Below are 16,406 nucleotides of genomic sequence, written 5' to 3'. Positions count from 1 at the left end.
ATTCTTCCTTCTCTCCTCTATGTGACAGTGTGTTTCCTGTGTGTACCATTCTTCCTTCTCTCCTCTATGTGACAGTGTGTTTCCTGTGTGTACCATTCTTCCTTCTCTCCTCTATGTGACAGTGTGTTTCCTGTGTGTACCATTCTTCTCTCTATTCTCTCTATGTGACAGTGTGTTTCCTGTGTGTACCATCCTTCCTTCTCTTCTCTATGAGAGTGTTTCCTGTGTGTACCATTCTTCCTTCTCTTCTCTATGAGAGTGTTTCCTGTGTGTACCATTCTTCCTTCTCTCCTCTATGTGACAGTGTGTTTCCTGTGTGTACCATTCTTCCTTCTCTCCTCTATGTGACAGTGTTTCCTGTGTGTACCATTCTTCCTTCTCTCCTCTATGTGACAGTGTTTCCTGTGTGTACCATTCTTCCTTCTCTCCTCTATGTGACAGTGTGTTTCCTGTGTGTACCATTCTTCCTTCTCTCCTCTATGTGACAGTGTGTTTCCTGTGTGTACCATTCTTCTCTCTATTCTCTCTATGTGACAGTGTGTTTCCTGTGTGTACCATCCTTCCTTCTCTTCTCTATGAGAGTGTTTCCTGTGTGTACCATTCTTCCTTCTCTTCTCTATGAGAGTGTTTCCTGTGTGTACCATTCTTCCTTCTCTTCTCTATGAGAGTGTTTCCTGTGTGTACCATTCTTCCTTCTCTTCTCTATGAGAGTGTTTCCTGTGTGTACCATTCTTCCTTCTCTTCTCTATGAGAGTGTTTCCTGTGTGTACCATTCTTCTCTTCTCTATGTGACAGTGTGTTTCCTGTGTGTACCATTCTTCCTTCTCTCCTCTATGTGACAGTGTGTTTCCTGTGTGTACCATTCTTCCTTCTCTCCTCTATGTGACAGTGTGTTTCCTGTGTGTACCATTCTTCCTTCTCTCCTCTATGTGACAGTGTGTTTCCTGTGTGTACCATTCTTCTCTCTATTCTCTCTATGTGACAGTGTGTTTCCTGTGTGTACCATCCTTCCTTCTCTTCTCTATGAGAGTGTTTCCTGTGTGTACCATTCTTCCTTCTCTTCTCTATGAGAGTGTTTCCTGTGTGTACCATTCTTCCTTCTCTCCTCTATGTGACAGTGTGTTTCCTGTGTGTACCATTCTTCCTTCTCTCCTCTATGTGACAGTGTTTCCTGTGTGTACCATTCTTCCTTCTCTCCTCTATGTGACAGTGTTTCCTGTGTGTACCATTCTTCTTTCTCTCCTCTATGTGACAGTGTGTTTCCTGTGTGTACCATTCTTCCTTCTCTCCTCTATGTGACAGTGTGTTTCCTGTGTGTACCATTCTTCTCTCTATTCTCTCTATGTGACAGTGTGTTTCCTGTGTGTACCATCCTTCCTTCTCTTCTCTATGAGAGTGTTTCCTGTGTGTACCATTCTTCCTTCTCTTCTCTATGAGAGTGTTTCCTGTGTGTACCATTCTTCCTTCTCTTCTCTATGAGAGTGTTTCCTGTGTGTACCATTCTTCCTTCTCTTCTCTATGAGAGTGTTTCCTGTGTGTACCATTCTTCCTTCTCTCCTCTATGAGAGTGTTTCCTGTGTGTACCATTCTTCCTTCTCTTCTCTATGAGAGTGTGTATCTTGTGTGTACCATTCTTCCTTCTCTTCTCTATGAGAGTGTTTCCTGTGTGTACCATTCTTCCTTCTCTTCTCTATGAGAGTGTTTCCTGTGTGTTCCATTCTTCCTTCTCTTCTCTAGGAGAGTGTGTTTCCTGTGTGTACCATTCTTCCTTCTCTTCTCTATGAGAGTGTTTCCTGTGTGTACCATTCTTCCTTCTCTTCTCTATGAGAGTGTTTCCTGTGTGTACCATTCTTCCTTCTCTTCTCTATGAGAGTGTTTCCTGTGTGTTCCATTCTTCCTTCTCTTCTCTATGAGAGTGTTTCCTGTGTGTTCCATTCTTCCTTCTCTTCTCTGTGAGAGTGTTTCCTGTGTGTACCATTCTTCCTTCTCTTCTCTATGAGAGTGTTTCCTGTGTGTACCATTCTTCCTTCTCTTCTCTATGAGAGTGTTTCCTGTGTGTACCATTCTTCCTTCTCTTCTCTATGAGAGTGTTTCCTGTGTGTACCATTCTTCCTTCTCTTCTCTATGAGAGTGTTTCCTGTGTGCACCATTCTTCCTTCTCTTCTCTATGAGAGTGTTTCCTGTGTGCACCATTCTTCCTTCTCTTCTCTATGAGAGTGTTTCCTGTGTGTACCATTCTTCTCTCTCTTCTCTCCTCTATGTGACAGTGTGTTTCCTGTGTGTTCCATTCTTCCTTCTCTTCTCTATGAGAGTGTGTTTCCTGTGTGTACCATTCTTCTCTCTCTTCTCTCCTCTATGTGACAGTGTGTTTCCTGTTTGTACCATTCTTCCTTCTCTCCTCTATGTGACAGTGTGTTTCCTGTGTGTACCATTTTTCCTTCTCTCCTCTATGAGATGGTGTGTTTCCTGTGTGTACCATTCTTCCTTCTCTCCTCTATGTGACAGTGTGTTTCCTGTGTGTACCATTTTTCCTTCTCTCCTCTATGAGATGGTGTGTTTCCTGTGTGTACCATTCTTCCTTCTCTCCTCTATGTGACAGTGTGTTTCCTGTGTGTACCATTTTTCCTTCTCTCCTCTATGTGACAGTGTGTTTCCTGTGTGTACCATTTTTCCTTCTCTCCTGTATGAGATGGTGTGTTTCCTGTGTGTACCATTCTTCCTTCTCTCCTCTATGTGACAGTGTGTTTCCTGTGTGTACCATTTTTCCTTCTCTCCTCTATGTGACAGTGTGTTTCCTGTGTGTACCATTCTTCCTTCTCTCCTCTATGTGACAGTGTGTTTCCTGTGTGTACCATTCTTCTCTCTATTCTCTCTATGTGACACTGTGTTTCCTGTGTGTACCATCCTTCCTTCTCTTCTCTATGAGAGTGTTTCCTGTGTGTACCATTCTTCTCTCTCTTCTCTCTATGTGACCGTGTGTTTCCTGTGTGTACCATTCTTCCTTCTCTCCTCTATGTGACAGTGTGTTTCCTGTGTGTACCATTTTTCCTTCTCTCCTCTATGAGATGGTGTGTTTCCTGTGTGTACCATCCTTCCTTCTCTCCTCTATGTGACAGTGTGTTCCCTGTGTGTACCATCCTTCCTTCTCTCCTCTATGTGACAGTGTGTTTCCTGTGTGTACCATTCTTCCTTCTCTCTCCTCTCTATGTGACAGTGTGTTCCCTGTGTGTACCATCCTTCCTTCTCTCCTCTATGTGACAGTGTGTTTCCTATGTGTACCATTCTTCCTTCTCTCTCCAGCTCCTACTTTGGGCTTGTTACTACAACTGAAGTGCCTGAGCATGGGGGGTGGTATATGAGGGAAGATGGGCCCAGTGCATCCTTGGAGGCTCACAAGCTTACTGTTCGGTGCCAGTCCTGGTCTCCACCAGCCTATACCCCAAGGTTAACCCTGTGGATCCTTTGGACCTGGGAGAAAAAGAGTGAATGAAGGTAAGTTTTACCATAACTCTTTCTTTTCCTAGTAAACACTGTAATGTAGCACTCCATATGCAGATACAGCCTCAGACACATGCAGAATATGCCACATATTTTAATTAGCAGAGTCTGCTTGTGCTTATTATTTGCATAGCGATGGCATTATCTCTGTAATCTTGCCATGTAGTACTGACCACTTGTCAGATGTCTTTCTTTGTCCTTTTTAAAGCAGACTTCCTTTAGTCTCCAAACTTTCATGCGACCTTCATATTGTTTCTCAACTTTTCTTTTTCTAATCACCTCTCTTTATGATTCATTCATTATTCTTCATACTTTGTCCTTTCTTCACTTGCATATTCTTTCTCACTGCTGCTGGCATGTCATCTTCTTAGTCCAAGTCCACCCAGGCTGGTGTTCAACATAATGATGTTCATGCTGGGAGTTGTTGTTCCTCTTTGTCTTACTTTTCCTGTGAGAGATAGACTTGTATAGCAAGCTTGTATTTCAGGTTACATCTTTGCTTTCTTGCAGGGGTAGGGCTTAACCTCCCAATCCAGTCGTTGCAATGGCTTGATCTGTAAGTAAATGTAGAGGAATCTGGTTGTGCATAAAAACAGCTCTTGAAACCCTTGTGTCTCCTGTGGGTAAAGTCACTTTTATCGTACTGCCAGTGGTGACTGAGTACACTGTTGCCGACACGGGAGTTGCACACCCTCATATTCTATCATCTTGTGTGTCGTATAGTGACTTTATCATAGTAAGTTCTGATGGACTCAGTCTTCTCCTGTTTCAAGTCTGGGGCTGCTGGTGCCCTGAGTGTCTGTGCATGACACCATCTCTTAAGTCTTGTCATGTACATCTTTCCACTTTCAAACGTTGTTCTATTTTCCTGTTTCATCTCTTTTCAATTTCACTGTTAGTGAGCTTGCAGATGATTCAATTCTGTTCATACTAGGGGTACCTGGGTGTGCATGCATGTCTGGGTATAGGGGTGGGGTATAGTGTGGAGGTGCTGTTGCTGGAATCACAGGCAGTGAGTTTAACGCTGGTTGTGGTGCTATTGAGTACTCTGGTACAATGGGGAAATCATTTTCCTCATCTCTTCTTATATTTTCTGCTTCTAATTCTTGTGCTACAGTGATCCAGATGGATACTTGATCTCTACAGTTATGCTTAATTATCCAACTCTTGTTACAGGAGGCAAATTTTTCCCATTTCTTTTTTTTTTTTTTTTCCCATTTCTCTAGGTCTAGTGTCCCTTCTGACGGATAACCTGCTGTTTTGTAAATTTTTCTTATTCCTTTCATAGCTTTCTTCCCCTCCCTGTTACTAACAATATCCACGGGTTTGAACCCATCTTGATGTGGTATTTTAGTAACCCCTTATGAGGGACTTAACTTATTCCTTTCATAGCTTTTCTCCCCTCCCTGTTACTAACAATATCCACGGGTTTGTCGGGCCCTGACATCTTTACTGACCGCGCTCCCATGCCTGGGTGAACGTGCGCGGAACCCCTCCTGATGTGGTATTTTAGTAACTCCTTATGAGGGAATTAAAATCTCCTTGTGAGACGCTGACTCTGAAGAATCTCTTCTATCCTTGTACCTAAAGAGCTCCTTAAATCCGTCTGTGGACAAATGACTGGGGTTGTAGTGTTGCCCCTTCCTCCCTGTATTGGTGGAAAATCTGTTAGTACTGCTCCCCAAGTGAGACCTGCATAATAGATTATTTCTTCTGGATCACTGAGATGCGTCCCTAATATTATTGTTAAGTCACTCCAAGGGTCTATCCCCCTGCCTATATAGACTCCTGCTTGTACCAGTACCCCTGTTGTTCCTTGTGTTCTTGGTAAACTCCCCACTATTCTTGGAATATGTTCACCTTATGTCTCTTTCAGACAGTAGCTGTTCTTTATTACTGACCCAATCCTACCCCTTAACTGTCTTGCATAGGGACATACAATATATATACAGTACAATGTGTGCAGGAGAATCTAGTTACTGACACTGGTTTCATTATTCAGCAGACACCCCGACTCCTCCCCACCTTTTCAAAAGCATATTGGCAGAGTACATACAACAGTGCAAGGATCCAAAAACAAGGATGACAGTAAATGCTATATCTGTTATCTGTGTGCATGGCACAGCTGTTTGAGGCTGCACGGGCAAATGGGTCTTAGACCTGGGATTATGTGGTTCCTAGGCCAATAGGTTATGATGTTAGACCAATCATTCTCAATGTAATGTTCCAACAATTCTCTTTTTAAAATGACAACCTATTGTACAATAAAATTCATCATCATTTTCCACATAACCAAATGAGACTTCAGTGCTTGTAATTGCCACCAATCTCGGTGCTACGGACCCTTTGTATTTTCTTAACACAACAACACAGGTACAAGATTTGCATATACCTCTTTGGTTATTTATCAATTCAAACTGTTTATCAGCATTAGAATACACCTTGGCCATACGCCACCTTTTAAAAATGTAAAATTTTTCTGGATATTTGATTAATTCCCCCTGTTACACTTGTGACAAATTAGCTGAAGATATTTACCCACAATTCAACAATATAACATAAATGTATGGTACCTTAAAAAATTTCTTCTGACTGACACTGGGCTCTTTAAGATATTCTCTGATCTTCCCGACTGGACTTCCCCAGATGTCAAGAAACGCTGATTCAAATGAGCAGGTAGAAATCTACACATTAAATCTCACTTACCGGTTTTTTTTATCAGCGGTTCCTGAAAGATCAGAGGATTTGTTGCCAGTGGAGGAGATGCTGGAATATCCCGGACGATGCTCCCAAAATGTTAGGGTATGTTAACCTGTTCAGGTTTGGTCTATAAACTCTCTGCAGTCATCAGTCAGAATTCTGTTCCTTTAGCAACCGGTTGGAGGTCAATGAATGATAAGATGACACAAGTTCATGTGTAACCTAAACAAATCATAAATGACCTGCTAGGGGCCGTCATAGCTTTATTATTTATAGCTTAAAGACAAAGGATTCATGTTTGCCAATACATTTAGCCAATCAGAATACACCATGTATGTCTTGAAATACATCGATTGTCATACAATGTTCCAAGTGGCAACTAGAACAGCCTTGAAAATGGTTATTGTTTCGTTTATCAGTCTTTCGGACATAAACTCAGAAGATTTCTTTCAGCATTCTTCTCAATTAGCCTTGGATATATCTGGTGTTGCTTTGTCCGCCTTGGATACATTTAATGTTGCATTTGTCTTTTACAAGTCATGCTTTAAAACAAGATATTCAGCAAATATAGTATTCTGACCAGCTCTGCACATTTTTCTTAAGGACACATGAACTCATTTTGTGATTAACAGTAAATATCTTAATAAATGCGAAAAAGCGTGAATCAATATATATTTGCTATACTGCGGAAGCTCCTACACTATCAGTGTGTATCTCTTGTGTTACCCCTCCCCCAGTGTAACACAGAATATAACGCTGTATCCAGTAGCATATAGCAGACACAAAGTCCTGGAATAATAAATAATAAAGCAGGTAGTAACTCACAGTCCAGAGGGGTAATAATGGCAGACACACGTATTGTCTTGGACAAATGAATATACATTAAATGGTAACCTGGTGAATAGTAGAAGTTCTTATGTTTCAGGCACTAAGACACAGGGCTCACAGAAGCACTAGAATCAAAAGATATGATCAGAAGTTCTTCAGGTATTTTGCAATGCAGATAAAACTAGGTATGGCAGATCACAGTAGCGCACAAGTCCAGAACATGAAACAGTAATTACCCAGCAAAGAATGCTGAAACTAGACAGACTTAAATAGACAGGTGTCAGGTGCAATCCATAATGGTGATCAGTAGTAAGCATCTCACTCCTGGCCACAGAACGGACTTGGAAGAGCAGCACATCTGGAGCATTCCAGAACTGCAGCACACATAACCAGTGGCCTGGTGACCAGAGAATTGTACTGCACAGAACAATGCAAAACAGAGTTCTAACAGGCGGGTGGTGTGAAGGTTAGAGTAGATGATTGCAGCAGTCAAGGTGAGAGATGATGAAAGTGTAAATAAGGGGTGTTCTGGCATCCATGGTAAGAATGGAGACACTGCTTTCCTTGTACTGGCTAATGGCACATTTACCTGTATCTTTATTAGTAAAGTGATAATGACCAGCATCACCTCCCAAGCAATTTATATCTGTGCCCCCAATGAAGATCATGGAGAGAAATCTTGTTGTTGTGTAATCACCGATATAAAGAGAATATACAGTAACACCACGTTTATGTAAGCCTCTGACATTAGAACATTCCTGACTGCCTCCTGACCCATAATGAAGCTCTAGTCCTGGGTGCAAGTCACGTCTATATAACATGCCAAGATTAAATTCCTAGGGTGACCTCAAGCGCTTCTGTGGGTCAGGGGTAACCGCAGCCAATGTGGTTCAGGCAAAGTGTTGGAGAATGGGTTTATTCTGAGTGCGGGGGGGGGGGGGGTATTATCACCTGCGCATGTGCACAACGGTTCCAGCATGATTGCAGGCTGCCCTCTGTAAGCATCTGATTGGCAAGCAGAGGAGTTCGGGTGACGGCCAGCGTTGTCGGAAATAGGGGCGTGTTGCCTCCATTTTCTATGAGTGTCGAGGTGAAGGTCTCCGTCTAAAGATACATAATTCTTGGCCTCGCACGGCTCCCTGCACCAGCAAGCCTACATTAGCTGAGGCTGGCTCAGATGGCCGTGTTTGGGGAACATTGCGAGCACTGGTCACTGATCTCCGGCTGCGACGACATTATAGCACTAGGATTGCAAATGCAGCAAGGTGGTATTTGTATTTGCATTTTTAGTGATTGCATTTGCAAAGCTGCCTGCGTGCGAACACTGCTGATTGAGGGCCTCAGTCTGGACACGTCTTCTCAAGTCTAAGGCCCTCATTCCGAGATAATCGTAGCTGTGCTAAATGCTACGATCATGCACACTAACATGCAGAGGGACGTCCAGCACAGGGCTAGTCCACCCCGCATGTCAGTGCCCCCCCCCTGCAGAAGTGCAAAGGCATCGCACAGCGGCGATGCCTGTGCACTTCAAGAGTAGCTCCCGACCAGCGCAGCTTTAGCGTGATGGCCGGGAGCTACTCATCGCTACCCGGCCCGCAGCGGCTGAGTAAGACTTCACGCAGCTGCTGCGGGCTGCTCCCCATACGGTCCGGATATGCCCCTCCCACCCAGCATCCGCCTCTGCTTGTCAATCAGGCAGAGGCGATCGCAGCCCAGCTATGGCGTTCAACCATCTGGCATGCGCCGGCGCACTACGGTGCATGTGCAGTGGGTACCCGTTCGCTCGGCTGCGAAAAAAAGCAGCGAGCAAACGGGTCAGAATGACCCCCTAAATCTGTCCGCACATGTTACTTCTGCCAGAGACTAGGTCCCCTCTTGTTTGTGTTTAATCAGGATTATTTCAGGCTGAGGTGAGATCAGAGCACAGAATACGCGGCGTTAGGTATAAATTGCCCCAGGTAATTGTAGTGTCTGCGCATGACGTTGCCTCTCAGGTTTTCCGGCGGGGATTTTACATTTGGAAGTGGAAATCGGAGTACAGGAATATCGTTCAGTTAATAGGGCCTAATTCAGGTCGCATCACAAAGGCGATGGCGCCACCATTTTGTGACGGGACCCCCGTGCACATGCTGGATTGACAGGTAGAGGCGTTCATGGGACCGGCGACTGAGCATTTTTGGGGTGGCGTCGGGGAAACGGGGGCATGTCGGCAGCGTTTTCTGGGAAGCTGCACATCGTCACATGTAACCGCTCTCATCCAAATAATAGTGGCGGGACTCCTGCTGTTGCAGCCAGGCCGGACGCTTCCATACTTTCTGCAGCTACGCTCTCATTGTGTTGCGATTGCATTTACAGCGTGATGGCAGTGGGTGGGCGGCCCCTATCCTTACGGAATCCGGCCCCTAGGGCAGGTAAGTGGCAGAGGGATCATATATTTAATTTCATACAATTCTAGAGGGAGTAATCCAGGATAGCCGACGCCGTGTCGGTAAGAAGAGCGGTTTCTGTGTATAGACAGTGGCAGTAGGTCGCAGGGTAAAAGGTAGACGGTGCTTGATGAGATTGACAGGTAAAAGAGGTTGACGTGAGAATGGTCGACACAAGTTTTTTTTCCACATAATTTTCCATTTCTGCTTTATTTACCGTCCACGTGGACTAGGAATGTGAATAGTAACTGAAGTATGCGAGCAAAGCGAGCGCACAGGGTGTGCTGTACGTTTCCAGTAACGAGTGCAGCGAGCAAAGCGAGCGCACAGGGTGTGCTGTACGTTTCTAGTAACTGGAGTACAGCGAGCAAAGCGAGCGCACAGGGTATGCTGTACGTTTCTAGTAACTGGAGTACAGCGAGCAAAGCGAGCGCACAGGGTATGCTGTACGTTTCTAGTAACTGGAGTACAGCGAGCAAAGCGAGTGCACAGGGTATGCTGTACGTTTCTAGTAACTGGAGTACAGCGAGCAAAGCGAGCGCACAGGGTATGCTGTACGTTTCTAGTAACGAGTACAGCGAGCAAAGCGAGCGCACAGGGTATGCTGTACGTTTCTAGTAACTGGAGTACAGCGAGCAAAGCGAGCGCACAGGGTATGCTGTACGTTTCTAGTAACTGGAGTACGGCGAGCAAAGCGAGCGCACAGGGTATGCTGTACGTTTCCAGTAACTGGAGTACAGCGAGCAAAGCGAGCGCACAGGGTATGCTGTACGTTTCCAGTAACTGGAGTACAGCGAGCAAAGCGAGCGCACAGAGTATGCTGTACGTTTCCAGTAACTGGAGTACGGCGAGCAAAGCGAGCACACAGGGTGTGCTGTACGTTTCCAGTAACTGGAGTACGGCGAGCAAAGCGAGCGCACAGGGTGTGCTGTACGTTTCCAATAACTGGAGTACGGCGAGCAAAGCGAGCGCACAGGGTATGCTGTACATTTCCAGTAACTGGAGTGCGGTGAGCAAAGCGAGCGCACAGGGTGTGCTGTACGTTTCCAGTAACTGGAGTACAGCAAGCAAAGCGAGCGCACAGGGTATGCTGTACGTTTCCAGTAACTGGAGTGCGGTGAGCAAAGCGAGCGCACAGGGTATGCTGTACGTTTCCAGTAACTGGAGTGCGGCGAGCAAAGCGAGCGCACAGGGTATGCTGTACGTTTCCAGTAACGAGTGCAGCGAGCAAAGCGAGCGCACAGGGTATGCTGTACGTTTCCAGTAACTGGAGTGCGGTGAGCAAAGCGAGCGCACAGGGTATGCTGTACGTTTCCAGTAACGAGTACAGCGAGGAAAGCGAGTGCACAGGGTATGCTGTACGTTTCCAGTAACTGGAGTACGGCGAGCAATGCGAGCGCACAAGGTATGCTGTACGTTTCCAGTAAGGAGTACAGCGAGGAAAGCGAGTGCACAGGGTATGCTGTACATTTCCATTAACTGGAGTATGGCGAGCAAAGCGAGCGCACAGGGTGTGCTGTACGTTTCCATTAACTGGAGTATGGCGAGTAAAGCGAGCGCACAGGGTATGCTGTAAGTTTCCAGTAACGAGTACAGCGAGCAAAGCGAGCGCACAGGGTATGCTGTACGTTTCCAGTAACGAGGAAAGCGAGTGCACAGGGTATGCTGTACGTTTCCATTAACTGGAGTACAGCGAGCAAAGCGAGTGCACAGGGTATGCTGTACGTTTCCAGTAACTGGAGTACGGCGAGCAAAGCGAGCGCACAGGGTATGCTGTACATTTCCAGTAACTGGAGTGCGGCGAGCAAAGCGAGCGCACAGGGTATGCTGTACGTTTCCATTAACTGGAGTATGGCAAGTAAAGCGAGCGCACAAGGTATGCTGTACGTTTCCAGTAACTGGAGTACGGCAAGCAAAGCGAGCGCACAGGGTATGCTGTACGTTTCCATTAACTGGAGTATGGCAAGTAAAGCGAGCGCACAGGGTATGCTGTACGTTTCCAGTAACTGGAGTACGGCGAGCAAAGCGAGCGCACAGGGTATGCTGTACGTTTCCAGTAAGGAGTACGGCGAGCAAAGCGAGCGCACAGGGTATGCTGTACTTTTCCAGTAACGAGTACAGCGAGCAAAGCGAGCGCACAGGGTATGCTGTACGTTTCCAGTAAGGAGTACAGCGAGGAAAGCGAGTGCACAGGGTATGCTGTACGTTTCGATTAACTGGAGTATGGCGAGCAAAGCGAGCGCACATGGTGTGCTGTACGTTTCCATTAACTGGAGTATGGCGAGTAAAGCGAGCGCACAGGGTATGCTGTAAGTTTCCAGTAACTGGAGTACAGCGAGCAAAGCGAGCGCACAGGGTATGCTGTACGTTTCCAGTAACTGGAGTACAGCGAGCAAAGCGAGCGCACAGGGTATGCTGTACGTTTCCAGTAACGAGTACAGCGAGCAAAGCGAGTGCACAGGGTATGCTGTACGTTTCCAGTAACTGGAGTACGGCGAGCAAAGCGAGCGCACAGGGTATGCTGTACATTTCCAGTAACTGGAGTGCGGCGAGCAAAGCGAGCGCACAGGGTATGCTGTACGTTTCCATTAACTGGAGTATGGCAAGTAAAGCGAGTGCACAGGGTATGCTGTACGTTTCCAGTAACTGGAGTACGGCGAGCAAAGCGAGCGCACAGGGTATGCTGTACATTTCCAGTAACTGGAGTGCGGCGAGCAAAGCGAGCGCACAGGGTATGCTGTACGTTTCCATTAACTGGAGTATGGCAAGTAAAGCGAGTGCACAGGGTATGCTGTACGTTTCCAGTAACGAGTACAGCGAGCAAAGCGAGCGCACAGGGTATGCTGTACATTTCCAGTAACTGGAGTGCGGCGAGCAAAGCGAGCGCACAGGGTATGCTGTACGTTTCCAGTAACGAGTACAGCGAGGAAAGCGAGTGCACAGGGTATGCTGTACGTTTCCAGTAACTGGAGTACAGCGAGCAAAGCGAGCGCACAGGGTATGCTGTACGTTTCCAGTAACGAGTACAGCGAGCAAAGCGAGCGCACAGGGTGTGCTGTACATTTCCAGTAACGAGTACAGCGAGGAAAGCGAGCGCACAGGGTGTGCCGTACGTTTCCAGTAACTGGAGTACAGCGAGAAAAGGGAGCGCACAAGGTGTGCCGTAGGTTTCCAGTAACTGGAGTGTGGCGAGCAAAGCGAGTGCACATGGTGTGCTGTACGTTTCCAGTAACTGGAGTACGGCGAGCAAAGCGAGCGCACAGGGTGTGCTGTATGTTTCCAGTAACTGGAGTATGGCGAGCAAAGCGAGCGCACAGGGTGTGCTGTACGTTTCCAGTAACTGGAGTATGGCAAGCAAAGCGAGCGCACAGGGTGTGCTGTATGTTTCCAGTAACGAGTACAGCGAGAAAAGCGAGAGCGCACAGGGTATGCTTTATGTTTCCAGTAACTGGAGTACGGCGAGTAAAGCGAGCGCACAGGGTATGCTGTACGTTTCCAGTAACTGGAGTATGGCAAGTAAAGCGAGCGCACAGGGTGTGCTGTACGTTTCCATTAACTGGAGTATGGCAAGTAAAGCGAGCGCACAGGGTGTGCTGTACGTTTCCAGTAACTGGAGTATGGCAAGTAAAGCGAGCGCACAGGGTGTGCTGTACGTTTCCATTAACTGGAGTATGGCAAGTAAAGCGAGCGCACAGGGTGTGCTGTACGTTTCCAGTAACTGGAGTACGGCGAGCAAAGCGAGCGCACAGGGTATGCTGTACGTTTCCATTAACTGGAGTATGGCAAGTAAAGCGAGCGCACAGGGTATGCTGTACGTTTCCAGTAACTGGAGTACAGCGAGCAAAGCAAGCGCACAGGGTGTGCTGTACATTTCCAGTAACTGGAGTGCGGCGAGCAAAGCGAGCGCACAGGGTATGCTGTACGTTTCCAGTAACGAGGAAAGCGAGTGCACAGGGTATGCTGTACGTTTCCAGTAACTGGAGTACAGCGAGCAAAGCGAGCGCACAGGGTATGCTGTACGTTTCCAGTAACGAGTACAGCGAGCAAAGCGAGCGCACAGGGTGTGCTGTACGTTTCCAGTAACGAGTACAGCGAGGAAAGCGAGCGCACAGGGTGTGCCGTACGTTTCCAGTAACTGGAGTACAGCGAGAAAAGCGAGCGCACAGGGTGTGCCGTAGGTTTCCAGTAACTGGAGTGCGGCGAGCAAAGCGAGTGCACATGGTGTGCTGTACGTTTCCAGTAACTGGAGTGCGGCGAGCAAAGCGAGCGCACAGGGTGTGCTGTACGTTTCCAGTAACTGGAGTGCGGCGAGCAAAGCGAGCACACAGGGTGTGCTGTACGTTTCCAGTAACGAGTACTGCGAGCAAAGCGAGCGCACAGGGTATGCTGTACGCTTCCAGTAACTGGAGTACAGCGAGAAAAGCGAGCGCAGAAGGTGTGCCGTAGGTTTCCAGTAACTGGAGTACGGCGAGCAAAGCGAGTGCACATGGTGTGCTGTACGTTTCCAGTAACTGGAGTACGGCGAGCAAAGCGAGCACACAGGGTGTGCTGTACGTTTCCAGTAACTGGAGTACGGCGAGCAAAGCGAGCGCCCAGGGTATGCTGTACGTTTCCAGGAACTGGAGTACAGCGAGGAAAGCGAGCGCACAGGGTATGCTGTACGTTTCCAGTAACTGGAGTACGGCGAGCAAAGCGAGCGCACAGGGTATGCTGTACGTTTCCAGTTACTGGAGTACGGCGAGCAAAGCGAGCGCACAGGGTATGCTGTACATTTCCAGTAACTGAAGTACAGCGAGGAAAGCGAGCGCACAGGGTGTGCTGTACGTTTCCAGTAACGAGTACAGCGAGGAAAGCGAGCGCACGGTATGCTGTACGTTTCCAGTAACTGGAGTACAGCGAGCAAAGCGAGCGCACATGGTGTGCTGTACGTTTCCAGTAACTGGAGTACAGCGAGCAAAGCGAGCGCACAGGGTGTGCTGTACGTTTCCAGTAACGAGTACTGCGAGGAAAGCGAGTGCACAGGGTGTGCTGTACGTTTCCAGTAACTGGAGTACAGCGAGGAAAGCGAGCGCACAGGGCGTGCTGTAAGTTTCCAGTAACTGGAGTACAGCGAGCAAAGCGAGCGCACATGGTGTGCTGTACGTTTCCAGTAACTGGAGTACAGCGAGCAAAGCGAGCGCACAGGGCGTGCTGTACGTTTCCAGTAACTGGAGTACAGCGAGCAAAGCGAGTGCACATGGTATGCTGTACGTTTCCAGTAACTGGAGTACAGCGAGCAAAGCGAGTGCACATGGTATGCTGTATGTTTCCAGTAACTGGAGTACAGCGAGCAAAGCGAGCGCACAGGGCGTGCTGTAAGTTTCCAGTAACTGGAGTACAGCGAGCAAAGCGAGTGCACATGGTATGCTGTACGTTTCCAGTAACTGGAGTACAGCGAGCAAAGCGAGCGCACAGGGCGTGCTGTAAGTTTCCAGTAACTGGAGTACAGCGAGCAAAGCGAGTGCACATGGTATGCTGTACGTTTCCAGTAACTGGAGTACAGCGAGTTTAGCGAGTGCACATGGTATGCTGTACGTTTCCAGTAACTGGAGTACAGCGAGCAAAGCGAGCGCACAGGGTGTGCTGTACGTTTCCAGTAACTGGAGTACGGCGAGCAAAGCGAGCGCACAGGGTATGCTGTACGTTTCCAGTAACTGGAGTACGGCGAGTAAAGCAGGCGCATAGGGTATGCTGTACGTTTCCAGTAACTGGAGTACGGCGAGCAAAGCGAGCGCACAGGGTATGCTGTACGTTTCCAGTAACTGGAGTACGGCGAGTAAAGCAGGCGCATAGGGTGTGCCGTACTCCGAGCCGGCGCAAGCCACTCAGCAAAGGGATGCAGTGCAGGGAGGCGCCAGGAATGGAGAGGTGCTCTCCCTGATCTGCATTCCTGTGCTGAGCTGATGTCCCCCTGTTGCTGCTGCGGCGCCTGCAGGAACGGCTCTTGCCGCTCTGAAGGGGCATTGCCGCTGCTCCGCTGCCTACCCTCCCGGCTCCCACATGCTGCTGTGCGGTCAGGGCCGGGCCGATGCGCGCGGCCACATGACGCTGCTCAGACAGTGAGAGACTGTCACTGTCTATACTGCCGGCGCCGCGGCCGCTCAGGCTGCAACTTGATAGCGCAGCTGTGCATCCTCCCGGCTTCTAGCCCTCCCGCGATGCCAGGGAAAATGGGAAGGAGACAATCTGCGTGCAGTATCGGGTGAGGATGGGGAGCTGGAGCTGCACTGTGACAGAGTTGGGAGGTATGTGTCTCTGCATGGCTGCCAGCTCTACAACGTGTGTGTGTGTGTGTGTGTGTGTGTGTGTGTGTGAGAGAGAAAGTGTGTGTGTGTGTGTGTGTTTGTGTGTGAGAGAGAGAGAGAAAGTGTGTGTGTGTGTATATGTGTGTGTGTGTGAGAGAGAGAAAGAGTGTGTGTGTGTGTGTGTGTGTGTCAGTGTGCCTATAAACAGTTTGTAAGTGTGCCACTGGGACCTATATAGTGTGTGTCAGTGTGTCAGTGTGCTCCTGGTCCCTGTGTGTGTGTGTGTGTGTGTGTGTGTGTGTGTGTTAGTGTTCCCTATACAATCTATGAATGTGTGCACTAGTGGATCCAGGGATGGGAGAGGGCACGCGACACTGTGCTCCCCCTGTTGTTTCTGCCTTTTTTTTTTTTTTTAAACAGCAGTAGTGATGGAGATAGCGCTGGGCCAACCCAACACATATGCAGGGTACATGGCTGCCTCGAACGCAAAATGATGAGGGAACTGCCGCAATGTTACCCCGCCTCCCGCAGCCACACTGGAGGCAGCCTAGCTGCGGCTCTCCCTCCTGTCTTCTACCCGCTCTCCCGGGCCCGCTGGCAGCACCTGTGGGAAGCGGAGGAGGTTCCCACCGTTCAAACACCACCAGTTTACGAGCAGCCAGGTCCCAAG

At 48.1% G+C, this 16,406-nt stretch overlaps 1 protein-coding gene across 1 annotated transcript in view; it reads left to right on the top strand.

Annotated features, from left to right (window-relative positions):
* The window catches only part of LOC134928694 (gastrula zinc finger protein XlCGF17.1-like), a 55,152-nt gene extending 49,357 nt beyond the window's left edge, over positions 1 to 5,795 (top strand). Inside the window, exon 3 of the mRNA XM_063924711.1 lies at positions 5,501 to 5,795. Coding sequence (XP_063780781.1) covers positions 5,501 to 5,631 — 131 coding nt within the window. The 3' untranslated portion in view covers positions 5,632 to 5,795. The remainder of the gene's footprint in view (positions 1 to 5,500) is intronic.
* The last annotated feature ends 10,611 nt before the right edge of the window (positions 5,796 to 16,406 follow it).

The sequence above is a fragment of the Pseudophryne corroboree genome, chromosome 5, assembly GCF_028390025.1.
Source record: "Pseudophryne corroboree isolate aPseCor3 chromosome 5, aPseCor3.hap2, whole genome shotgun sequence".
Classification (NCBI taxonomy): Eukaryota; Metazoa; Chordata; class Amphibia; order Anura; family Myobatrachidae; genus Pseudophryne; species Pseudophryne corroboree.
This window is presented reverse-complemented; position numbering and strand designations above follow the sequence as displayed.